This window comes from Notechis scutatus, chromosome 1 (assembly GCF_049901735.1).
Source record: "Notechis scutatus isolate UNSWTSFEM ecotype Mainland chromosome 1, rNotScu1.2, whole genome shotgun sequence".
Lineage (NCBI taxonomy): Eukaryota > Metazoa > Chordata > Lepidosauria > Squamata > Elapidae > Notechis > Notechis scutatus.
In genome coordinates, this window is record NC_142009.1 from 143,580,674 (window position 1) to 143,607,547 (window position 26,874).

Below are 26,874 nucleotides of genomic sequence, written 5' to 3' on the forward strand. Positions count from 1 at the left end.
AGTAATTGGTGTGCCCTCACCCCATTGGGAAGCAATAACTGCAACTAAAAAATTCCAATAATAGTTGATCAGTCCTGAACAAGCGCTTGGAGAAATGTTTGCCGATTCCTCCTTACAGAAAACCTGAACTGGTATTTTATCACTCTTCCAATTTTGTGCTAACCACCAGAGGAAGTTTTGATTCAAAAAATAATGGACTGTGCTGAACTAGATAAATTCACTATGGAACTGAAAGGCAGAGGATCGAGAATATTATGTGACATGGGAGAGGTGGTACGAATGGGTGAAGGATAAGGATAAAAATAATGTATAAGAAACATGTATACACAATGACACAATAACTGTTAATGAAAAAAAAAAAGAAAAGAAAACCTGAACTGAGGATTTATGTAGGCTTCTTCATATGGACTGCCTACTTCAGGTCCTTCCACAACATTTTCTTTAGAAAGGTCAGAACTTTGGCCAATCAAAAATACTAACTTCTATTTCCTTTAATCATTTTTGAATTAGATGATCAGATTAGATGAGCGCATAGCTTTGAGCCATTGTCCTGCCGCATGACCTACCTTCTCTTGAGCTTCAGTTCATAGGCAAATACCCTGACATTTTCCTATAAAATTTATTGGTAAAATTCAGAATTCATAGTTCCATTGATGACAAACTGTCGGTCCATAGTGGGCAAAGCAAGTTCAAACCATGATACTGCCTCCACTGTATGGTTCTTGCATGGGAATGCAATATGTGCTCTTCACCAAATAGAATGCTTTTCATTCAAGCCACAGAGTCCTACTTTAGTCTCATGCTTCTACAGAACATTCTTCCAATAGCATTCTGGCTTATCCATGTGATTTTTTTTTTTTTGCAATCTGTAGATGGAGTAGCAATGTTCCTTTTAGAGAGTACGATAATGACTTTCTTCTAATACCTGCCATGCATGCTATTCAAGTGTTCTCATGAAAGTGGCCTCATGAATACTGATATTTGCCAATGCAAAGCCTTTGCTTCTTTAGATGAACTGATATTCCTAGAGATTTGCTTACATTTGCCATACACAAATAATTTGGGTTATTTATTTAGCATATGGCAAATGTTAATGTCCAGTCCACCTATCCATTCGAGGACAGGGTGGTCTATGTTGGAAAAAATCAGACATTGAGCCAGTCTTGATGGACATTCGGACACAATGTGATGAATATTTTGTCGAGGAGCACCACAGTCACACTGAGTGGTAGAGTCAAGATCCCATTTAAACAATGAGTCCTGGCAGACACCATGTTGAGTATGGATCCTGTTCAGAGTTGACCAACACTGGCGAGGAAGGAACACTGACACCTTTTGTGTAGCGTCATCTATGTAACTGATTGTATCTGGGCCTACAGCAGCACATTTGGCTTTCCACTGTGAGTTGATGTCAAAGTTGTTAGCTGTTGAGTGAGTGCCAGAGGGGGCTTCCTGGATTTAAGCCTGCCAATTGATAGATGAGGAAGATCAGCACGCACAGGAAGAAGTGGGTTTCTCATAATTTTGTACTCCTTCACTAAGGCTTCCTCCCTTCATAGGGCTGGTGGTGCTATGTGGCTCAAAACGGGGAGCCAACAAGTAGGAGTAGATTTTATGCAACCACTTATGATCCTCGTATCATTTAGTCTAGAATCGATCTTGCTAGTGTGGCAGCTATTAAGCCAAAGGGACGCAGTATTCAGCTGTGGAGTAGACCAACCCTAGTGCTGATATTCTGAGAGTAGAGGCTGAGGCTCCCTATCTAGATCCTCTTAGTTTCTGGAGTAAGTAGGGATAATAAACAAATGTACAGGTATAACAGGTTTTGGACTCATTTATTTAACTGGATTCTCCTTATCTAGTTTTATGACCTGTGAACAACAGATCATATTTTAGGTTATGTTTATGCAGAAACATTGAAAATCCAAAAGGCTTCACAAACTTTTAAGCTACTGTTTATACAAATAGCATTTAGGCAAATGGTCCTAAAAGCACAGTTTAGATATATAGGAAATGATCTGGAAAAGATGGAGTAATGGAGTTAACTATTTGTGCAGTTATTAATAGGTACTAGTGCGCCCATGTATGGGTATTACAAACATTTGAGATATATTTATATACAATATATATTATAGCAGGACCTGTACATGTTCTTGCCATTCCCTCCAATACAAGCTTTTTCCCAGTACAGATAGGAATAGGATTCTGAACCATGTTAGAACCATAATAAGGAAAACCCAGTTTAAAAGCTTCAGGGTCCAATTAAGAATAGCCTCTTAGCATCTGCAATTTAATTTTTTTTTAAAAAAAACTCTAATATGAATGATACAATCCCATCCCAGTTTTTGTTATCTATTCTGTAAAATTGTTTAATGTCCCTCCCAAAGATTTTCAAAGGGAATAAAGGGGGGGGGAATGAAAAATACCTTCATTCTTTGATCTGTGGGAGTACTTTAGGAGCAGTATTCCACTCACAGTCACTTAAAATCCAATTATTTGTTGCTTTCATTGTATTCCCCATGTTAAGTGGAAGATGAAAACAGTATTATGTTATTTTAAAATAATAATATATGGTTTGTTCATCTGCAGAGTTCCCTAATGACAGTAATAACTTTAAATAAACACATCTGATAGATTTTTTGCACAGAATATTGGATTGCAGGGACGGGATCCAACTGGTATAACTACTGGTTCTGTTGCTCTACGTCGCACAAATGCAATTTACGACTTGCTGAGCTGCCCGGACAGCTGAGCAGTGCTTCGTGCAAGTGCGCAGCAGTTCAAAAAGCACTTGTTTCCTGCTTTTTCAACCGCAGTTGTGTCGCACAAAGCAGCTGCGGTTGAAAATGCAGGAAATAAAGGTCAGGCAAGAGCCCGGGCGGGCCAAAACAGCACATAGGACTGATTCTATGTATGCTCTCTGCTGCTTTTCATAGCAACCAGTCTACAGAAGTGGACAGAACCGGTAGAATTCCACCTCTGTTGGATTGGCTTCAGAGCTTATTCTTTATCATGGCTTTATTTTAAATCCAGTATTCCCTTCTTAGTGTTGAGAACCATCCTGATTACTTAATGTAAAGGGAGCACACTGCTAGGCAACTCTTGTAAATTACACTTGAAAGTCCTGGTAATCATATTCTAACATTTCAGTTCTTTTATGTTCCAAAATGGTTTTTTTAGTGTCCTGACTATCTCACCATACTTGGTGGTTATGACGAAAAATTTGCTTTGAACGCGTAACTTTGTTGGAGATCAAAATTATCCTTGCCATCTCTTATAATGATCTCCTGCTTTGCTTTAAAAGCTACTGGAATAAAACCGTCACCATCCGCAGTAAGAACTATCCAGGAAGGACCTAGAGAAGAGGAAAAAAATGTCAGAGGATGTATGCATGAGTTAAGTATACAAGCACTTGTCTAAATGTTAAGTGTGCATCTGTATATAATCCTTTGTGCTTTTTAAAATAGGTTTTCTTCAATACTATTACAAAAATTACATGTCTGGTTTCACTTTTAAGCCAAAGTAGATAACACAGCAAATTATTTTTTTTTACTTTTGACACTTACAAAAACATAATCTGGCTCTGATATGATATTTACATATTATAGTGATATATTTTTCTATGAAGAAAAATGAAGTTACCTCTTGTTGCAGAGATAAAATAGCCAGTTAAGTAAAAGTTTATGAATATATTTTAATTACTGTAATATACAACAGGGACCCACTTGCCAGGCGCCATTCCGCACGCGGGCGCGTCCGACGGGTCAACGGGCGCCTCTTTACAAAGGGCACGGGGCGCCACCGGAGCGCTTTGCAAAATGGGGCGGGGCAGGCTTCGGGGGGGGGTGGAAAGGCGGGCTTTCACCCGGAAAGCTCACCAGAGCGCTACGCCGCCATCTTTATGACGCTTGTGGTGAGCGTTTTACCGGAAAGCTCACGGGGAAAAAGGGGGGGATGGCAGGGCAAAGCGGCCCGGTAGGCTTTTTTTTTTCAAAATAAAATTTGAGGGTTATATCTAAAAAGAATATTAAATATTTATAGTGTATCCCCTTTGTTTTAGTTTTCAGGGAAAAGTAAATTGTTGGAGGGCACAGTAAACTCAACCTGAATTTCTTTCTTGATTACTCAAAATATTTTAATTATTTTTAAGTTTCTTTTAAAACCCATATTCTAAATTCTTATCTTGTTAATGTGGTATGTTGTACATAAGGGAACTATTCTTGCTCATGTATGCATTTTTGATAAATTGAGAAGTTTAAATAAAACTAGTAAAACTATTTCTTATGAATTTAAATCATTTAAGAAGAGGCAACAAGAAGAAAGCTTATTGTATAATTATTATTAACTTTGTTAAAAATTAAAACTGCATTTATGTATTGTAGTGAGTCATTGTTTTGACCATAGTTTGGCTCAGTTTAGGCTACAACATGCTAACCAAAACAAAGCAAGTCACATATGACTTAGCATCTGTGTTCAGCCAGTTATTTTGTAACAGTGATTTTCTCTTTAATACTACTATGGGAATAAATTTGACTAAACAGTAGTAGCTTGATCAGATTGCTATGGTATAAGAGGACAGCTTTATTGGGCATCAATCAGTGTGTAGATGTCTGAGATCAGAGGGATAGACTTACTTTGCAAATTGCAATAATCCATTTGTTTAATCATTTAGTAAAATCACAACGTTATACAGTTCTATACATAAACCACTAGATTTAGTGTCTAAAATCATTGACCACACTAAATTATCATGTGGTTTGAGCAGGGTAAAAATGCTTAAGTAGGTTAGAGAAAGTGTTACCTTGCTATCAATTTATAGGCAATCCTTGTTATTCAGTAGTTCTGTATTTGTAAATTCGCTTACTGACGAAAATGTTTTTGTACCCCCAAATCTGAATTCACAGCACTGTCATGCTTATTTGCTGTCATGTGGAGCTGCAAAACAATCAGAAATGCCCAACATGCAGGCTCCCAACTGAGGTTTCAGCATTTGTTAATTTGCTAATATATGCAGCATTTTCACAGAACTGCAAATATATGAGAATTGCTTGTATTTCCAATCCATTTTCTACATTAATACATCCATAAATAGAGTATTCAAGTCTTGTCTAGGCTCAGAAATGAAAGTCAATTGAACATTGTACTGCTGGGTTATGGGTGGGGGGGGGAAATCCGGTTAACTCAGATTCCCAAAAGTTAGTTCTCACTAAAACAAATTAAATAATAAAGAGGACTTGCCATGTTTCATTTCAACAATATGCAGATCAAAAAGTTGCTGGACTAAATTCAGAGGGATTTTCCCATTGTATAGTAGAACATTGCGAGTTTCTTCAACTATTGCTCCATCTGAAGAACGCTTCTTCAGGCACATATACATAAAAAAAAATCTATTATTAAAACATTGGTGATACTTGACATCAGTCATTCAATTTGCTCAGCTTATTCTCAGAAACACAAAAGAGGTAGTGTGCTTCATGGAGGAAGCAATCAAACATGTCTATTCTTAAGATAACCCCATGAAATCAACATGAAGCAATATGGAGAGGTAAGAGTGAAGCAGCTCAGAAATAATATTTGAAAATATTGGATACTGTGTAATGCCTAGCAGCCCAAACAATTTGATCTTACCAGGAAAAGCAGTTGGTAATTTTTCTGAATAATGAGAGTGAAGTCTACATTTGGGATACCTTGTGAGGGTAGAGGGTATGTTGTGACATTACTAATAAATATTCATATCCTTAAGATTAGTCATCACACAGTATTACATTGTTTTCAATGGTTTGTTTTTACTGCAATAATTATAACATATTCTATTATTATTCCACCATTCTGGCTGCAGTCCTAGATTATAAGATAGTAAACCATTTTGTACTTACTAGGATTTCATTTTCTTGAATACCACACATTTAATCCTATTCACTCTATGTCTATTGGAGTTTGCAACATTTCTCAACTCAATTTCTGCAAGGAAAACAGCAGTGGGAATGGTGGGGGGATATGCATGTGTGTATTTGAATCTAACGAGTACTAGAACCTAGAATTTATTTTTTTAGACTCTGGGTTAATGTTGCATTTTTACATTTTGAAGTAAGCAACACATCAGGCTGGAGACAGTGGTACTTTGTCTCCAGTACTATCTTGTGCTTTAGGAAACATTAACCACCAATATTTCTCTGCCATGATTGATTGATTGCGCAGTGTGCTCTCCAATGTGCTTTTTTAAGATTAGGTATTTCTGTTGGAAAGTGGTTGGCCATATTTTTTTTTTTTTTTTTGCTAGGCATGTTCTGAAGAAAACACCTCATGATAGTTTGCTTGACAGCTTCATGAGAGAGGAACTTTTGAAGTTGTCTGGCATTCTTTTGAATTTGTGAACTCCTAAAAAGTGGACAGAATTTTCTGTGGAAAAGGTTTCACCATTTGGGGGCTCCTTACTGCTCCCAGATTGCCTAAAGCTGTCAAAAGGAGATGAAGCACAGCATTCAGGAAGCAGTGAATACTTTCTTGTGGGAGAAAGTAAAAACAGCACTATAGTTATAGCTGAACCACAATAGTTATCATTCATCCCCAATTTTTCCTTTTTCTTTATTTTGCTCTCCTGTCATTAGCTCTTTAACCGAAATGTGTATTTTCCTGAGCCTCAAATCACACATAAACCTTTGGGGGGGGGGAGCAGCTTCTTTAGGGTACAGTGAGCAAAGTCTTCCCATGTACAGACAGCTTATTTCCAGTGTTTATTTCCAGTCCAAAAGTTTGTTTCAGAGCAATGTAAAAGAATTTGATTTATATATATATAAATCAAATATAAAGGAATTGACTCCCAATACAGAAATGCAAATGAACATTATTTTCAATTCAAATCAGAGTCTGGGGCAGAGAATGATGAGGTGTGGAAAGAAGTAATGGTAAGGTAAAAAGAGTCTGGTGATTTCAGCTGCTCAGAGCGAGCTGATGCTTAGGAATCACATCTTCTAATTCTAATGGAAGGTTCACTGGATGCCTGGCCCCTGCAGAGAATTACTGGCTCTCTTTGACCATGTCCACCCAGGGTTAGCTAAGTACTAGGGGATTTTAGGATATAAGGTGAGTTACAATCATTAACATAAATAAGTCAATTAATGCTAGACATGGAGAGACAGATTAAAAGGGCTGGCATGGCATCCAGACTACCACAAGGCAGAACTCAGAGGATGCCCACACCAGATCTAAAGCATCCTTGCTTCAGATCTAAATATTGAACATTTAAGAGAAGAGAAATCTGTTTCCATTGGGGAACTACAACTCCCAACATGTCTCAATATATTCATGCTGGCTAAATATTTGGGAGTTGTACTTTATTTCCCTACCTCTGGATTTTTTCTTCTTGTATTCTGTTTGTTTGCTTTGATGCAAACTGCTATAAAGGAATAATTGTGAAAAGATCATTACCATACAGAACGCCATCTGTTTCATACTACCACCACTTGAACAGAACCACAACTAGGAATTAATCAGACTTCAAACCACAGAACTGTTAGCACCAGAGAATGTAGAATAAGTAACACAATTCTCACCTTGGACAACAAATATAGTATTCTAAATATATATTCAAAATTATTGTTCATTGTGAACTTTATCGTTTTCTCTTCGCTTCAAATTATGCACCCAATATCTTCTATTTTAATTATTGCCCTTCCACCTTTTTAAACTGTTTAAATGTTGTTTTTCAAACGTTAAAATGCTATATGCTGTTTTCAATCTAGTTCCTAACTGCTTTCCTGATTGTAGTTATTAAATATGATTTTGACAAACTACAGTCATTCTAGTCTGATTTGGTGAATTGACTTCCTCAGACTTATTTTCCTCTCTGTCCTCTACCTTCCACTACTTATGTATGTTTAACTTGGTTTATTAAGATCACTTTCTGTTCCTTTAATACACTGTTGACTTTTTTTTTGGGGGGGGGTGTCATTTTATGATCACTGAAATATCTTCATTTTCTAAAATCTCCTTAAAACAGAATATCATCCAAGTGGTTTATAATACCTCTTTTTCCTTGCAACTATGTGATATAAATGAGTTTGTTTTTAACAAAAGAAGTGTGCAACATTTTCAGATCCAAAGGCCACGTATGAACTTTTAATACTGCGCTAGGAAAACTAAACCAAAAATTGGAGTTGGGGGAACTGGAGAAAAGTTTTTAAATTTTCATTTATATTGAATCAAAATTCAATATAGCTAACATGACTGCTGTCAGGCATGCATTTAAAGACTTTCTATTACATAAAATTAACACTGATACAAATTTTGGGAGTCTTGTGGGTTGCATTTGGGGACATCTGCTTTTAGGAGGTCAAGTACAGAGGAAAAGAAAAATGGGAGGGAAGGGAAATGAATTGCCTATGACTGTAGGGAATCGTCTGTACAGTCACAGAAACACTTCCCTAGTGGGATGGCTTATGGACATTATCAATCCTCCCCATCATTTGTTCTTGACTTCTATGGTGAGTGAATGTGGGAACAATCAAGAATGATCCTGAATTTCCATTTTTCCTTTACACCTACTGGAATTTGACATAGGCAGCCTATCAACTTGATAAATAAATATTTCTAATCAGTCTAATCAACATAACCTTATATCCCTTTGACCCTCTTCTTCCATTCCTTTCATGTTCTGTAAAATGCAATTTGTTAATAAGCATATTCCAAATTTTCAAAATACATCCTGCATCAACACAAATGCTTTTAAAGAAAAAGTTAATAATTCAGGCATTTTTTTCCAGCTTCTCCTGCAAGGAAAATAGCAATGGGGATGGTGTGGTATATGCATGTGTGTGTTTGAATCTAACAGGAGTACCAGAACCTTGAATTTATTTTTTTAGACCCAAGATTAATGTTGCATTCTTACATTTTGAAATAAACAACAAATCAGACCGGAGGTGGTAGTGCTTTGTCTTCAATACTATCTTATGCTTTAGGAAACATTAAAACAGCAGGATTTAAAATAAAAACTTTACAGTAGAAGAATGTTTTTTATACATAGGGATATTTGGTACTGCATGAAGATGCGAGAAAAAGAAAGGAATTTCTATGTTCTTGTGAAGACAAAAAAAACCTGGGCCATTGGATTTATTTTTATTTTTAAAATTTCTTCATTATGTAAGCAAATATATTTCTCAATGCTTTGAATCTTTAAATGAATCTTTTAAGCATGTGTACTATTACTGACATATATTGATCCAGTAACTTGTTTTTCCAAAAATTATTTTAAAAACCACATACCCGAGTATTTATTACAATAGGCAGTGCCTTCAAATTGAAAAGCAAATGGACATATAATACATTAATGACAACCACCCAAGCAGAAAAGAATGTGCAAATCTCACTTCTCTAAAGCCAAACACAAAACACAACAGCCATTATTCCCTGGACAATACTTCAACCAAGCACAGAACGATGCATCCTGCTGAATAATTTAAAGACTTCGTCAATTGGTAGCAAATTGCCAAAAACAATTTACAGGGAAAATGTTTTACAACTACCTGGTATTTGATGTGTATGAAAGGTGGTTCTTGAGAAGAAGGGTAGACAAGAGATAATCTCCTCCCATTTTTAGTGTATTCTATTAATTCAAGGAGTCTCAAATGTAAGTCATTGAAGCTGCTATAACATCTTTCCAGGTTTATGGATATTTCAGTTGCTCTTTTATCATTATCCAGTATGCTATTTTTAGGAGAATTTAAAGATTTATGTGCTACTTTAGATGAAGTCGATGTATTGGAAAATCTAGTAGGTGTTTCAGCACCAAACAAGGTCACTGACCGATTAATTGGTTCAGCTTCCAAAGTTTCTAGAACAGATGAGTTTCTCAAGGTTCCCTTTTCATAAAAAATGCACACATTGGATGGGGATGTTTGTTCATAATTAGGACTTTTCACTTCCAGCATGTGTTTCCTTCTACTGGGTGATTGAATAAAAGTATTAACTGGTCTTGAGAGCTCCTGCTCCACAATACAATCCTCTGAAGCAAAGTTCTTAAAATGTCTTCTTTTCTCAGGAAGGCTAACAGAAGGCTCAAAGGTGAATGACAAAGTTTGGCTAGTCCCAGACTTTGACGAAGAGTCTTTGCCAGATATTAATTCTTTCATCATCAATCTTGTGACATATCGGTCTGAATTAGAGGAAGGAATAAATGTGGGATCGGTGAATTTCTGCTTGCCAACCAAAATTAATAAAAGCTTATCTGTCAAAAAGGATAGACCTTTGGGTCGTTCATTTCTATCTAGTTGGATCCGTTGCAAGTTGGGCACACAGGATGATGTAACCGAAGAGACCAAAACAATATTGCAAGTATTAGAAGCTACTGCAACCATTTGAGCACTAAGGTCAAAGGCAATTATATCAGGGACCAAAATGCCTGGAATGCTGACTTTTCTAGTTGTAATTATCTTTCCTTCATAAGTAACCATGATCAATTGTGAAGAACACTGACCATTTCCTAAAGGGCTGACCTTCCTCCTCAAAGGTATACGACCGTGATCCAGTTTCCTGTGGTTTGCCAGGATACTGGTTAAATCAACTGGGCCTGATGAAGATGAAGCTACAGAATGCCCTGCTACTGATTTATCTGAATCAAAAGACTTCCTTCTCGAATCCATTGAGTACTCTTCATCCCCAAGCACCAGAGTAGACTGCGAAGAATCTGTAGACATAAAATCCATTTCAGAATTTATTGGTAATTCAAATGTAATCCCAGCATTTAAACCAGGCACCTTATTAGGAGGGAGCTCAGTAGCCACAGCAATTTGAAAATCCGAAGTAGCTTCAATAGCACAGATATAGCCTCCAACATCAAATATTGGGCAAAAAGTGCAAGCATTCAGTGTTTTCTTGGCCTCGTCCCAAATATAGGAATGAAGAGAACTGCTTATAGCAATAACTAGACGATTGCCCTCCTTGGTCCAACAAGCACAGTGGATGAGTCCCCTGCTTTTAATGTCTGCTTTAACCTTGGAGTTGTCTAAACGAACTGCATATAAAACAGAAGCATCCCTTTTGGTAAATACTGATAAAATATCTCTCTTTGGGTGCCACACACAGCCTTGAGGAAGCAACTGGAACGGCTCAGCAATTTCACAAACCTGGAAGACCATCAACTTATTCTTTTCCAAAACATTATGGATTAGCTGCCAAACGCTAACATGCTTCTTGTGCTGAACAGCAAGCAGAGCTGGCAAGTCAGCAGAATAACATGCATTCCAATAAAGTGCGTAGACATGTTCAAACTGACCAATAAGAATCGAATCACCAAATCTCCATTCTTTCCTATGAAAATGCAATGGTATCAGTGTAACTTGCTTGCCATCTGTCCACGCAATCCCATATATTGGATGAATAGCCTGGTATAAAGCATTAAGGCCAGTTCTAGGAAGTTTAGCTTTTCCTAGCTCCATTCTTGAAATCTTCTATCAGTATTGTTTGCTGTGAAGTAGAGGTTCCATCAGATTCATCAGAACAACTTGAGGTATCCAAGTCTTCTAGTTGTAGATCAATTCCATGTTGGTAAGTGATTCCCTTTAAGTTTGCAGCTCCCTTCTTTGTGAAATTCTACTGCTACTACTCTAAGAATAAATCTACTTCCAGACTGCTCTTTCTATGTTCTTTTTCTGGGAGAAGCTAATGAGCTTTAACTAATTACTGATCTCATCTATTGCAGTTTCTTAAAAGACTATTTTTAACTTCTAAAGACCGGGCTTTAAAAATAGCACTTTAATACCTGAAGTATATCAAGATCTCTTCTATACTCAACAGCTTTGAGTGCTGGAGAATAATTTTAGTTGTAGCATGAACTGAGCAACCAAGCTCTTCTGCTCTTTGAAGGGAAAACTAAGTAAAAGGAATCATATCTTCAAAGAGTACATTTGTAAATAGTTCAAAGCAAATAATATTAATGATAGAGAAACAAAAGAGCAAAAAAAAGTATTACTGTATTCTGTTTGCAATTGACTGATACCATCATTTCCTTCTTCTGCATCCAACCTCTTTTCATTTTGCTCCTTTTAATTTGGACAAAAAGATTATAAAAATATTTATTTCACACTTGCAGAAAGAAAATCTGGATCTTAATCTTGTCATATTATTTTTTGGAATAGACCTCTGATCAAAGATGTCTGTAACTATGCTCAGAAAAATAGGCTTTACAGTGTTTAATATATTTGAAAGCTGAACCACAGCTTTTGTAAAAAATCCTGGATATGACAAAAAAGCAGATGTTTCAGTAATATTAAATAGATTTAGGGGTATCTTGGTACATTTTTCACAAACTATGAGTTTTTAACATACTATATTGTAGATGTTACTTTAGATGTAGATGTTTTTTATTGTAGAAGTACTTGTAATGTCTCACTAGTAACCTACATCTACATAATCAACCTGTCTTGCCTTCCCCTCCATAGTCTCACTCCAGTCTATTTAAATCCTACATCAATTAAGCCATTCCATGAAGCTGATGAAATGACAAAAGTTTATGCCTTAAACCAGGGGTCCCCAACCCCCAGTGGACCAGTAGCGGTCTGCAGCATGCCAGAAACTGGGCCATAAATGAAGAAATAAATGAAGCCCCATCTGCGGATGCAGGCAACATGTGAAACCATGCCCCCTCTGGTCTATGAAAAAAACTCCACAGAACCGGTCCCTGGTGCCCAAATGGTTGAGGGCCACTGTCTTAAATTCTGTTAGTCAAAAAAGATGCTACCAGAATCCTTTTGGCTTTAGCTATTACTGGCAAAGAATTTGTACAAAACACAAAAGCCATACCTCAATCATCACCTTAAAAATATGCCAAGCACTCATTGGATGGATACAACCAAAAACACAGATAGTCCTCCAATTACAATTACAATCATAATTGAGCCTGAAATTATAGTTGTAAGTTGTTATGGTCATAAGTTGAATCTCACTTGACTGGACCTGATTTTTTAATATTTTTGTGGCAGTCATTAAGTGAACATCATGGTCAATAAGAGAATATGGCAACTGTTAAGTGAACATTGCAGACATTAAGTGAATCCATTTCAATAAAATATAGAAAAAGTGCACTTGGAGAAAGAATCTAAATTAAACAGACATGATATTCTTCCGATTAAAATTGGAATTCCGATTTTTTGGAAATCGCCCCCCTTCCCCCTTCTTCTTTTCCTCCTTCCCCTCCCCTCGGAGGCCCCTGAGTCAGGAGTTGCTACCGCCGGCGCGGCTCCAGTCCCGCGTTGCCTCGGGAAGGGAAAGGCAAAAGGAAGAGCCGCGGAGGCGCTTTGCAACAGCAGCAGCGGCACCGGAGGCTCAGGCGCAGCAGCTCCCGGTTTTGCCTTTCCCTTCCCAAGGCAACGCGGACTGGAGTTGCGCGAGCTGCGCCGGCGGTAGCAACTCCTGACAGCCCCAGCCGGACACCTGAGCGGAGCCTGGGCGGTGCGGCGGAGGCCGCTGAGCGGCAGGAAAGGGAGCTGGGCAGCCACGGACCATCCGTCTCTCCGTGCAACACGCCACCGCCCGGCCCTGGCGGGAAAGCAGCGGGCGCTCCCGGGCGGCGGCCTCAGCCCCACACCCAGGAAGCGGCTGCCCAGCCCCGATTTTTTTTTCAGAGGGGAATATCATGCCTGATTAAATGAGGAAAGCTTACAAACTTCTCTATCTGAAGTAACCATGAAACAGCCAGCTTTTTCAAAGTCCTTACATTAGGCTATCCCAATTTCTCAAGTAGGACAACAGTGAATTGTTAACTAGGGCATACAAAACCTTTGCCAGATCAATTCTCGATTACAGCTCATCCACCTGGAACCTGCACAATATATTGGACATTCACACAATTGAGCGGGTTCAGAGATATTTCTCGAGAAAAGTACTCACTCCACTCCTCCCCTCACAATAGAATCCCTTATGCCTCCAGGCTCAAAATTTTGGGCCTGGGAAATCTAGAACTGTGCGCCTGCGGTCCGATATAAGCATAGTTCACAACATTGTCTGCTATAACATCTTGCCTATCAACGACTTCTTCAGCCTCAATCACAATAATACATGGGCAAACAATTGATACATACTCAAGGTAAACCGTTCCAAACTCGATTACAGAAAATATGACTTCAGCAATAGTGGTCAACGCCTCGAACGCCCTACCCGACTCCGTTGTTACAGCCTCAACCCCTCACAGTTTCAACCTCAAACTGTCTACTGTGGACCTCACCCCATTCTTAAGAGGTCCTTAAAGGGGGTGTGCATAAGCGCACCAGCATGCCACACCTAGACTACCGCATCTAGTTTTGTTCACTACATTACAAAAAAGATGTTGAGACTCTAGAAAAAGTACAGAGAAGTACAGGATGATCAGGGGACTGGAGGCTAAAACATATGAAGAACGGTTACAGGAACTGGACATGGCTAGTCTAGTGAAGAGAAGAACCAGGGGAGACATGATAGTGGTCTTCCAATATTTGAGGGGCTGCCACAGGGAGGAAGGGGGTCAAGCTATTTTCCAAGGCAAATAGGCCAGACAAGGAATAATGGATGGAAACTGAACAAGGAGAGATTTAACCTGGAAATAAGGAGAAACTTTCTGACAGTGAGAACAATCACTGTCAATGGAACAGCTTGCCCTTGGAAGTTGTGGGAGTGCCATCACTGGAGGCTTTCAAGAAGAGATTGGACTCCCATCTGTCAGAAATGGTGTAGGGTCTCCCGCTTGGGCGGGGGGTTGGACTAGATGACCTACAAGGTCCCTTCCAACTCTGATTATGTTATCTATGCCTACGTCCCTGTCTTACTGTCCCCATTCATCTGTACTTACTCCCTTTGTTCCTGTTTATGTTCATACTTATCCTTGTTATCTTGTACATGTTTGACAAACAAAAATAACATAAAATTAAAAAAAATAACATAACATTAAAAGAACATCACAGCTGCACCTCAGCTATTCTCAACATTGAAAAGAACCATTGGTTTCCTGAAGATGCCTGTGTGTGTGAGTTCAGTGAACACGGACGCAGCGAGGGGAAAAAAAAAAAAGAAATCAGAATACTTTTAGTCTTATCTTATCCTGGTCAAGAGCAGCTTCTGGCCAGAAACGAACAGTTGCGGCCTTATCAAGTGGCTCGGCCCATCTGCGTAGGTGGTTAGATAGCACTGACGCTGACCGCTGGAATGCATTCAGCACCCATCATGGATGAATTCAGCAAAGCCAATGGATGCTATCTCCGTGCGTTAAAACACGCACACAGACACCCCAAGGCTGGCCCCGAGAATAGCTCTGCCCGCACGTCTGAACGAGCGAGCATCCCGCCGCCAAAGGAGCAACCGCCGCTCTCCAGCAGGAAGCAGATTGGCCCATTCAGCTGTGCTTTTAGCCGCTCGCACACCCCGCCCCACCCTTTACTCCAAGCTGCTGCCGAGCAAGTCCAATGAAGCAAAGCCGGGGGCTTTCCTCCCCTCCCACTCCGAGAGCCCCGCCCTTTCTTCTGCCATGGAGTAGGGGGATTGGCTAAGGGGAGCCGAGAACAACCTCCCCATCTTTTTCATTGGTTGGACATCCTGATGGACAGCACAGAGGACAGGCGAAAGGGTTTGCCGAAGAGTCTTGAGGAGCCGGGGGCTGTAAAAACGGCAACGTTGATTAAGAAGCGGGCTTGGCGCGCGTGTGTGTGTGTGTGTGTGAGGCGGGGGGGAAGGAGGGGAGCTGCTTTTGGATTCTAGGGCGTTGCAGCCATGGGAGTGGAAGTCGAGACCATTTCTCCGGGAGACGGTACGGTCCTACGGGTTGTTGTTGTTGTTTTTAACCTCTCTTTGGGTTGGAAAAGAGACTGCGGAGATAGGAAGGGGCAAGGCGGGAGTGGGGGAAATTGTAGCCCGAGGGAGCCGCGCTAGCGCTTCAGCCGCCGCCACTTCTGCTGCAAGGGCCAAGGTGTGAGAGAAGGGTGTGTATGTCGTTATTGTGTGTGTGAGAGAGAATGTAAAATAAATAAATAAAAATGAAGGCAACAACGGAGGAGAACTGAAATCCAGTATTTGGGACAGAAAGCCGAATTTGAGATTTTATTTTATTTTTATCCCGCGAGAGGGGGTGCTACACAGCAAAGGTGATGGACCAACAACCTCAATCTTGGTGAGTCAGTGTAAGGGGGAGAGCAAATAGACTTCTCCGATGGACTAAATAAAATGCTGAATTAAGAATAGCTTAAATTCTATGTGTTCATGCATTTTTATATACTCTGTCCCTCACCTGTGGTTTCCTTTGCCCGTAATCTCTGCTGGCCAGATTAATGGCTGGTTTCCTAAAATAAGGTCTTCGGTAGTGTTTGATGGAAGTTTCAGATCAAAACCGGTGCGTTGGATCACTTTCCTTCAGATGTTAGGAACTGTGATCCAGAGAGAATTGGAAACCTAGAGGCTTTAAAAGCAGAATCCTCGAAGAAAACTGCCAGGAGAAAAGAAAAGAGTAGCAACAAGGCTGTCAAGCAAGGAAAACTTGAGACTTCCTGATTTAGAATACGGAGGCTGGTGCCTTGCCAGAATGGCATAAAGAAGGAAAAATATCTAGAGGGCTCTATGGGGTCACAGTCATTTGCAGTTTTTGGCAAGAGCAGCCACCCCTAGCAATTAGGGTTTATTTAAGTGGCATTTACTGACAGCTGCATAAATCCAAGCATGGTGAAGTAATTTAGGAACAAGAGTAAATTATAGTCACCATCACCATTTAGCAGACAGAGGAGATCCGTTTCTTGGTGCCAACCTGGAAAAGACTTTTATTCTTAGAGCAGCCAAGATTACAACTGCAGCACTTAGCAGCACAGTTTTGGGAGAATTGGGAGAAGTTGTCAATAATTAGCAGATTATTTATTATTAATGGATATTAAAAGAGTGGTCATGCAAACCCATGTTGGTTTGCAAAGTTCTTGCTATTCTTTATTCTTTACTCTTTATTGGCCAAGTGTGGTTGGACACACAAGGAATTTTATTGGCCAACTGTGGTTGGACACACAAGGAATTTTATTGGCCAACTGTGGTTGGACACACAAGGAATTTTATTGGCCAAGTGTGGTTGGACACACAAGGAATTTTATTGGCCAACTGTGGTTGGACACACAAGGAATTTTATTGGCCAACTGTGGTTGGACACACAAGGAATTTTATTGGCCAACTGTGGTTGGACACACAAGGAATTTTATTGGCCAACTGTGGTTGGACACACAAGGAATTTGTCTTGGTGCAAATACTCTCAGTATACATTAAAAAATGATACATTGGTCAAGAATCATAAAGGGGCATTTCTGGTAGCATCTTTTTCCAATCAACCCATTTAATTAAAAAGTATAAACTTGTGATAACCATCAACTTACATTTTCAAATGAGTAACAGAGGTGGAAGGGACATTGGATGGTTTGTAGACCAATACTCTGCTTACTCAAGAGACTATTATTTCAGACAAATGGTTATCCATTCTCTTCTTAAAAACTTATAGTGTTGGAGCACCCGCAATGAAGCAAGTAGTTTCACTGATTAATGTCAGGAAATTCCTCCTTAGTTCTAGGTTGCTTCTCTCCTTGATTGGTTTCCATCCATTGCTTCTTGTCCTGCTTTTAAATGCTTTGGAGAATAGCTTGACCTCTTTTTGGGTCAGCTCCTTAGATATTGGAACACTGCTCACATGTCACCCCCCAGTCCTTTTCATTAAACTAGATATACCCAATTCCAGCAACCTAGTATAGAGGCTAGACTGATGCAGAACTTAAATTGTGGTGGGGTACAAGGAGGGGAAGGCAGGTTGGTTAAGCAGGTGCAGCTTACTGTGAAACAAATCACAAGTACTTTATCAATTAACAATCATAATGTGTTAAAAAAAACCTGTTAATATCCCCCACCCTTCTTAATTTGGAAAATGTCCACTTTCTGATTTTTTTGCCATCATAAACTAGCACAGATTTTCTCCTACGGCATCTGGGGTTCAGTATTGAGGAGAATGTGTTTCCCAGATGGCAGGCTGACATTGTTGTCAATGGCATAGGCAAAATGTGGTTTTGTGGTATCTTTGCAGAATTGTACGTGTGAAACTTTTGTTTAACATGTCTCGTGACACAGAAATGACTCCTGTGAATGTCTAAAATAGTCACAATATGCTTGTCCATAGCTATAAAGTTTTTGCAAAGCTTTCACTCTTTAATATTTAAATGAAATGATGACTAGATTTGGAGGAATAATAAGGTGTTCACAAGACTCTTGCGTTTCTATTAGTCATGATGAATATTTAGCACTTCCTGATTCAGAGGATGAATATTTCTGATGGATAGTTGCTGGGAAAATTTAAAAAAGGGAGCTATTGTTTTCCAATTAAGTTTATTAGCTTTTCAAAGGCATTAAGTTTGCCACTGTGGGAAATAGATCATTAATGTGAACTGAGATTTTTTTCTGTTACCCTGTTCAGATAAAATCAAGAGCCTTTTTTTAATAATTGCTGAGCTAACAGGTTTTAAAGGAGATGTGTAGCAGGGATCTTAGAATAAGATAGTTTACTATCCCCATATATGGCTGATTGATCTGTTAAAAACATTAGTGTATGATGATTTATACTGGAAACCTTTGATCAAACTGCTGATCTGAAAACATTAGTTGTGAATGAATGTCATTTAGTAAAAAGACTGTTGATTTCTGTATACAAGCTAGTTTATTATTTTGGTTCATTGCATAGTCAGCCAGATGTTCAGACTGGATTTGTTATTTTTATCCATCTATTGAGTCTTTCCCAAAGACTCTCTGGGATAGGGAGATGTGGATGTGTTAAAAGTATCATTTTATTGATTTGTATCAGTGGTAGGATTCAAAAGTTTTTACTACCGGTTCTGTGGGCAATGCTTGGTGGGCACGGCAGGGGAAGGTTACTGCAAAATCCCCATTCCCTCCCCACCCCACTAACCTGCTTTCCAGCTCCGTTCTCCTGTGCAGGGCAACAAAAGAAGACCCAGCCAATCAGCTGGGACTCAGGAGGCAGAGAATAGATGGGGGCGGGGCCAGTCAGAAGTGGTATTTGCCGGTTCTCCGAACTACTCAAAATTTCCACTACCGGTTCTCCAGAACCTGCTGACTACTGCCTCTGATGAAACCTAGCTTCCTATCTAATGATAGCCATCCATTTACCCGGAGCCAAGCTGCACTAAAGGCCTCCAATAAAGTAATGTTGCCAGCCAATCAAGATACAAAAAGAGCCAAAAAACAGACAGAAGATATTAGAAACACCAATCAAGCAGAACACAGCAAACTCCAAGACCAATAAACACAGACCAAGACTCCCAACCAATCAGGATGAAGAAAAAACCATTCTGGCACAGCAATAGGCTGCCCCAAATTTAAATCTGAAACCACTGTAAAAGTCTGACTCACAGATGAACACTATACAGAAGCCTGATGTAAATCTTTCACGTTTCTTTTCAATATTTATCAATCTTTGAGAACAGTTGAAATATTTCCCTCCCTTCTTCATTATTACTTAACTGTTAATAAGCATACCATTGGATAATCATACAGTTTTATCTTATAAGTTATTTACTATTAATAAGCAAAATAATTATTCAAATTCATTCAAGTAACTGGTATAAATTTCCTTATAAATCTTTCACATTTCAATATTTTATCAATCTTTAGAAACAATTACAATGTTTCCCTCTCTTCTTTATTATTGCATTAATTATAAATAAACATACCATTACATAACTACAGTTTTATCTCATAGATTATTTACTTATTTCATTTCTAACTCATTACAGTATTCTACTGTCACAATACTATCTTTTGTACCTTTGCAGAATCCTCACTTTTAGCCATTGTCTCTGTATTTTCTAGCTGAGCAAATACCTTTAATCCTAGTACGTTTCCCCCTTTTTTTATTTCCTGCTTTTGTCCCTCATGAGTTCTTTCCCTTTCTATCTCCCCCCCCTTTTTCTCATCCCTTTTTTTATACCCTTCTCTCTCTAATTTTCCCTTCTGTGGTTTTCTTTTCTGCTTCTCCTTGCTGTTATACTTCAGACTATTTTTCTTTTTGGCTGTTCCCTTTAATCTCAAACTTCTAACTCCTTTCCCCCTTTTTCCCCTTATTACCACACTTTGCATTATTTGATCATTAAAAATGGCTTCTTCTTTGTCCCGCCCTTTTTCTTGCTCTTGAAGCTTTTCCTTTTGCTTTTCATAGTTCAGGATCTCCATTTCAAAAAATTCAAATATGAAGCCAAAGGATCTTCCTCCCCTTTCTGCATCTTCTTTCTGTTTTTAAGTTCCTCCAGGAGTGATGGCATTTTAAACACTTTTGAACAACAATCACCCGATTGACTTTAAGTAAAAAACAGAAAAAGAAAGAAAAAACCAATGCCAAATACTTTTTTTAATATCACCAAATGATCCCAGACTGTTCCTTCTTGTTTCTTTCCTTTACTTTTCCTTTCCATGGGTTACTGTATCTTTTAATAAGGTTTCAGTTACAATGTATCCTCGGGAGTCTTTTCAAAGTTTTGCTGTTAATCCTCTTTATTTTTCCAGGTGGCACTCCATTTTTCCATTATTCCAAGTTCCACCCTTTCGCCTCCACTCTTCTCCTTTTTAGGGCTTTAAAATGACCAAGGAAAAAATCTTTATTTTCCTTTTGACAATTAAATTTCAGCTTAAAGTTGCCTATTAGTGTCAAAGTAAATTAATATAGATTTCTTTCCATATCATTTGTAATTGTCAAAGGTAAAAAAAAGGGTTTTTAACCTTTTCTCTCTCCTTTGCCACTTAAAAGTCTTCTTTCAGAAGTATCCCTCTAAGTACTTTTAGATTCAGGGTACCTTGCTTAGATGTTCTCTGTTGTTTAGCCCGGTCTGTCCTGCTTTCCTCTTTGTCTTCCTCCTGCACAATCTTATCCAGTCGGGTTCTTCTTTTTTTAAAAAAAATTTTTTTATTGGTTTTTAAAAACAAACATAAACAAACAAAACATAAAAACATCAAGCTGTCTTCCATAGGTGTACATACAGTGTGCCGGTTGGTTTACAAATTGTTTTGTGCTTCCATTTCGTAGTCTTCAATTACAATTACATTACATATAATCTCATATTGTCAATCAAAAACTAAATACCTTAGTTTCATTATTAATCATTTGACTATACTTTTATTAATTCATGTTTTACAAGATAACCATAATTTACTTAATTTATTGTATAACAGTTCATATTATCATCCCAAATCTATCCTAAAATCATTTTGTAGTTATAATAAAAAAGTACATCTTTATATATTTATTATTTTCTAGAAATCTACTTATTTCATTACTGTACTTTTTTATCTAACCATTGATAGAAAAGATCCCAAATTTTATAAAATTGTTTATCCTCTTGTTCTCTAATTTCAAATGTCAATCTACTCATTTCAGCACATTCCAATATTTTCTTAATTATTTCCTCCTGTGATGGTATCTTCTCATTTTTCCAGTTTTTAGCAAATACAATCCTAGCCGATGTTAATACATTTACAATCATGTATTTCAAGTCTTTGCTATATATTTCAGGTAAAATTCCCAATAAAAATATCTCTGGTTTCAAGTTCTTCTTTGAGGAGGCCATTTCTGACCACCTCTGCAAACACCTTCGGGAAGGGGAGTTTAGACCAGCCAAGGAGGAGAGATGCGGCTCCCCTCCACTCGGCTAGCAATCTCTCCGCTCTTCACCACCTCTACGGGATGGCTTCAGCCCTGAAGCCAAAGGATCGGGGCGCTCCAGCGGTGAACACAGATCGAAACTGTGCACGATCGCAGATTTCGGTCTGTCGCTGAAGCAACCGGAAGAGCCCCCCCACTTCTTTTTTTTTAAGTACAGCAAGAAGAGACTACTGGATATTGTCATGGCATATTCTCAGTTTGTTGGGCTTAAGAAAACCTTGTAGTGGTTAGCACATTGTAGGTACCTCCTGGGATACATTTTACCAGAGACCATAAAAGATATGACAACAGATATGGAAGGTTTTCCCCAGGGAAATTTTGAAAACCTCAGGAATGCCAGCATGAAAGGAATAATATAGAGACATTACACTGATTATGTGTGTAATTTTGCAGTGTGTGACTTTCCATTACATGTACAGACTGTTTGGCTGACTTAATATAACTGGCTTTATATTTTTGTTATGTAGTTTTATGTATTGGTTTATTATGGTTTATCTTTTTAAAAGAGTATTTTTTTTTTACCAAGGAGATATTTAATAACTTATTTTAAAGCATGTTTTATATTTTTAACAGGAAGGACTTTCCCAAAGAAAGGCCAAACATGTGTAGTCCATTACACAGGTAAGGTTCATTATAAATAAAGTGATTTGTTGTTGTTGTTTTTTTGGCTGCTTATTTTAATTTCCTATAGTCTCTCTCTCCCACCCACACAGTTATACATGAATCAATGTCATCCTAATCCACTTAGTACCTTATTTTTGGATTAACATACATTCTATTAATTTATGTGAAGTTGATAGTTTATATTCATTTTAGCTATATGCTCATCTACCTAGCCTACACCACTTTGTAAGAATGACCTTGATGGAGATAGAGGTTGAGGTTGTAAATTGGAAAACAGCAATTTAGTATAATTTGAACAGCAGAAATAGTTCTATTACTAGTGTGCTACTTTTCCCATCCTTGAGTTTAATGCCCTTCCCCAGTCATTTATGGCAGGATAATAGTGAGGAGATAAGTCTTCCAGTGTTCCAGATAGTGTCTTTGAGGTTTGAAGAGGTAGAACTCCTCTTGATTCCAGAATGAATTACGGAAGCTTTAAAAACTATCAAGCAAGAAGCATTAGAATCCAAGCATTTCTTTATCTTTACAGATGTGACGACTGATTTAAGAAGTTATAATATAAAAAAATTTCTTCCAATATAGCCATGGTGGTGCAGTGGTTAGAATGCAGTACTGCAGGCTACTTCTGCTGATTGCCGGCTGCCTGCAATTTGGCAGTTCGAATCTCCCCAGGCTCAAGGTTGACTCAGCCTTCCATCCTTCTAAGGTTGGTAAAATGAGGACCCAGATTGTTGGGAGCAATATGCTGGCTCTGTAAACCACTTAGAGAGGGCTATAAAGCACAGTGAAGCGGTATATAATAAGTGCTTTTGCTATGGTCAGTATTATTCCAGTAAAGACTCCATCAAAATCTCAGAACAGATTATACTAATAGTACCAAATATTTTACTCCCAATATTTGAGACAGGTGTTTCCTAAATGATGAAATGTTCTAATCTAGCTCTATATCTAAATTCTAGAAGAAAATATGAGTTGCTTGGAAGAGCAACTTGGATTGGGTTCATAATATGGCTGTTCAGATCCCATTTATCCAATTCTGATAACAATTGCCATATGTAGTATATATTTATGGAGCAAAGCTAAGTTTTAGAACTGGGAATGAATATGTGGGAGTAGACTGTTATAACATCAGTTCTTACAAATAATGATTGTATCAGAAGTAAATTGGATCTGGTACCTTGCTGTAATTTTGGTGTAAATACATTGACTTTGAAACTGTGATAAAATTGGATCTAAAAGTCTATTAAACTTGAATTAGAAGTATCAAGAAGTCCACACTTGATCATGAATTTCCACTGGACAACTGGAATTGTCCAGTTACTCTCCCTTGAGCCAATCTATATGAAGGGCTGCTTAGAAATGAAATTAGGGAAGACAGTTGTGTATGTGATAGAAATAAAATCAATGTGGGGAAATGTAGAATATCAACACAATAAGTAAAAATTGGTACAGAATTAAAGTGAGCAGATCCTTCTCCAAGTCTGATAGTAATCTAATTGTAAAATATTTGTGCACTCTGGAAGGAAAGATACTTTTCATATATTCTCCCTCCTCCTTCTGTAACAGAAATGTAGTTTGGCTTTTCTGTGATTCCTTCTATACTATTTTTTCCTTATGTTTGAATTTTTCCATTATGCACTGAAGCTCATGAATCCATTTGATTCAAGACAGAGCAAGCTTGGGGACTGTAGTAAGTATGCTTTTTGATACAGGAAGGAAACCAGGTGCCTGATAAAGAAATATAATCTAATAAGGAGATTCGTTGTGTCCTCCTGGCTAGATGGAAGACATCTATTACAGCTTAATGCAAATTATACTGGAAGTCACATTACTGAAAATTACATCACCACACACATTGCAACTGTGCCCTAGGAAAGATAAGCCAGCCAAAACTGGATTAGCTACACCCCCCTGCAATTTTATTGTTTTTGCAAAGTTTCATCGTTTAAAACCATTGCAACCTGATGTGGGATGTTCATTTATATGGCAAAGATTCATAACTCATTTTTCACTACATCATGACCATGCCTTAAAAGATGGAGATTTTTCTTGTCTCAGAAAATTGTAATGGCATCTGATTATCTATAAAATGCATTGCCGAGAGTTGTGGGAGTATTTAATGGTTTATAATAGCAGAAAAAAAAACTGTATGTTTTGTGTAAAATATGTCTTCTGAGACTCTGCAGAAACAGTTGTTTTGAAAAAGTCCCAGATGTAGTCAATAAAATTCCCATTTTGCTTGTTTAGTGTTCTGTTTTTTTAGAATGAGAGAAACTTAACAGGACTACAGCATTGTGAATTGAATTAGTAATAATTTATATTGGTAATCATACTATAAAAATAATTAAAGTGGTAGTTCTTGTTCTCATATTTCATTTTCCTTCATAACAGGAATGATAAATTATTAGTGTTTGTTGCTTTAATTTAAAATGAGATGGGCCAAAACTTTAATAGCATGTGCACTTTATGGGATAACTTACATTACAGAAGCAAAGTAAACAGAAGTATATACAGGTCTATCTATGACCATAAATGAGCCTAGAATCACAATCATAAGTCATTGCTGTTGTAAGTCAAGACACCATGTGACTGAATTAGAAGTTACAACTTCTAACTAATGATATCATTAAACAAATGCAGCAATGGTTAAGTGAATCCATTTTCCCCAATGGGCATTTTATGCTGGAAACCAGAAGTAAATGCTCTGAACCAGCATAAAATGTTGCAAATCATGGTTATGTTCTGGGGGATGCTGCAAATAGCTGTAAAAGTGAGCTAGTTCTGATAGTAAGTCAAGGACTACAAGTAACTGAATATAATATAAACAGTGGTTTGATTTCCATATTTCTGTTTTTTACAGTGCTGTAAAAATAGCCATTGTCATTTATTCATTTGTTATTTATGCCTAGCATTTTATGAAAACTTAGCCAGTTGTTGTATATTTAATTTACTATGGGCTGGCAGTGTGTGAAATTAATCAATGTAAGCTTTCCTCCAAAAGACAAGTTTTGACCAAGGAAACTATGGACAAAATATATGGATTATGGCTGTATGGCAGTATGGTAACACATGGCACTGTAGTGGCCACAACTTTGTCAAATTTCAATCCCATGGGAGTTGTGGGTCCCAGATTTTTGATGCATCCATTTGAGGTATCTTGGTTCAGAAATTGTTGCCCGATGATCACCGCTTCATCCATTTAAAGGTTACAGATAAACAACCAGTTTTAGTAGAATGCAGATTATGGACTATAATAGGGAGTGCATAATACATAGGTACTATTTCTAACAGCATCATTATTCTTATAATTTTAGGCCTGCTTAGAACCCATGCAATAGATCTGTAGGAGTGAGATTATGCTGTGACCTCCATGCCCACCATCAAGTTCCTGCTGCCCAATTAAAACATCTTCCAAAAATTAGAAAACAAAGCAGGTTAAAATCATATTCTCTATGTTTTGGCTTCCCATACCATTTAAAGCATAATCTGAGTTCTACACTCTGCAATGGGGAAGGCACAAGGAAAGTTTATTTGCTATGGCAGATGTTAGTCCTTCAGCCTATGAAGTGTAAAAATGTGAGATAACAATACAACAACAACAAAAAAAAGGCAAAGTCAGTGAGTGATTCAGTTTCAGAGCTGAATTCCTAAACACCTCAGTTGCTCTGACTTGCCATCATGAAAATCTGCATTTTTCAAGATGTAAGAACTGCTTCTGCATGAAACTAGCTGAAAATTCTCTGAACAAGACACTTTAGGCACATCAAATAATAGAACATATCAATTTAAATGAAGAAGGCTCTGTGACTTTATATTTGCATCTGAACCAAACCCCCCCAAAGTAATGTTTTTGGCCCAGATAAGGTTGCTTCCAAATGAAAGACTTTTAACATTGCAAGTTAGGACATTGTAGAGCTATTTCATTCTAGTGTGGGTACATAGCTGCACTTAACCAACCTCAAATGATCTCACAAGCTAAGATGGATTGGTGTTAGTACTTGGGGGAACATTTGAGAAAAGCACATTGGCAGACCATTTCTGTATTGTTGCCAAGAGAACTCTGTGAATGAATCAAGCTTGGCTCTAAGGAAACCATTTACATTTCCTTAATTTGGTTTTCCAAGGAAAGGACAAAATAGAAAAGAGGGGATTGAAAATGGAAGACATTATCAACTGACAAATTCCCACTCCATCCGCACCATGGATGGAAAACACCTAATTGAGGAAAGACTTATAAGTATTTTGGATTTTTCTTACTAATTGTGGTGGTTTAACCGTGTCCAAGTTCTATTTTTTGCCTGGATCCTATGTCAGACCCTGTAAATGAAAGAGACTTGAGCGATGCATCCCAATGGTGTTATGAAGGCTGGGATGCTTGAAAGGATATACTGTGGATTAAAAAACTACTTTGCTTTTTATGCCAGTGTTCTTATATCTTTAATAACGCTACAAGAGGCAGAAGTTCAGTACTGCTGATTCTTAATCAAAGGACTGAATATTTAGGGCCGTGGTGGCGAACCTATGGCATACATGCTGGAAGTGGCACACAAAGC

The 26,874-nt window shown here is 38.1% G+C and overlaps 2 protein-coding genes across 5 annotated transcripts in view; one reads left to right on the forward strand and one right to left on the reverse strand.

Moving 5' to 3' along the window:
- Window positions 1-1,820: 1,820 nt before the first annotated feature.
- LOC113417246 (WD repeat and coiled-coil-containing protein-like) lies at window positions 1,821-12,324 on the reverse strand. 3 transcript variants are annotated; one of them, XM_087947431.1, is made up of 3 exons: window positions 9,519-12,320; window positions 5,239-5,359; window positions 1,821-3,355 (listed from the first exon to the last, which is right to left on the reverse strand). In XM_087947431.1, the coding sequence occupies exons 1-3, from the start codon at window positions 11,430-11,432 to the stop codon at window positions 3,210-3,212; spliced, it is 2,181 nt and encodes a 726-aa protein (XP_087803557.1). In that variant the 5' UTR covers window positions 11,433-12,320; the 3' UTR covers window positions 1,821-3,209. The 3 variants fall into 3 exon arrangements, 2 of the variants coding, with proteins under 2 accessions (XP_087803557.1, XP_026531314.2); XM_026675529.2 differs by having other exon boundaries at window positions 9,522-12,319; XR_015745974.1 differs by lacking the exon at window positions 1,821-3,355 and having other exon boundaries at window positions 5,274-5,359; window positions 9,262-12,324.
- A 3,250-nt stretch (window positions 12,325-15,574) lies between these two features.
- FKBP1B (FKBP prolyl isomerase 1B) overlaps window positions 15,575-26,874 on the forward strand; it is a 29,061-nt gene continuing 17,761 nt past the window's right edge. Inside the window, exons 1-3 of one of the 2 annotated variants that reach the window (XM_087947442.1) lie at window positions 15,712-15,766; window positions 22,271-22,318; window positions 23,966-24,011. In XM_087947442.1, coding sequence (XP_087803568.1) covers window positions 23,969-24,011 — 43 coding nt within the window. In that variant the 5' untranslated portion in view covers window positions 15,712-15,766; window positions 22,271-22,318; window positions 23,966-23,968. Of the gene's footprint in view, window positions 15,767-22,270; window positions 22,319-23,965; window positions 24,012-26,874 lie in introns of both variants that reach the window. The other variant, XM_087947438.1, reaches the window with a different exon arrangement.

Excerpts from the sequence above, each read along its gene's own strand:
- LOC113417246 (XM_087947431.1), bottom strand. The coding sequence starts at position 11,432 with ATGGAGCTAGGAAAAGCTAAACTTCCTAGAACTGGCCTTAATGCTTTA. Across the intron at positions 5,360-9,518 it reads TACACATCAAATACCAGGTA|AAGCGTTCTTCAGATGGAGC; the intron begins GTTGTAAAACAT and ends ATGTGCCTGAAG. Across the intron at positions 3,356-5,238 it reads TATTGTTGAAATGAAACATG|GTCCTTCCTGGATAGTTCTT; the intron begins GCAAGTCCTCTT and ends CCTCTTCTCTAG.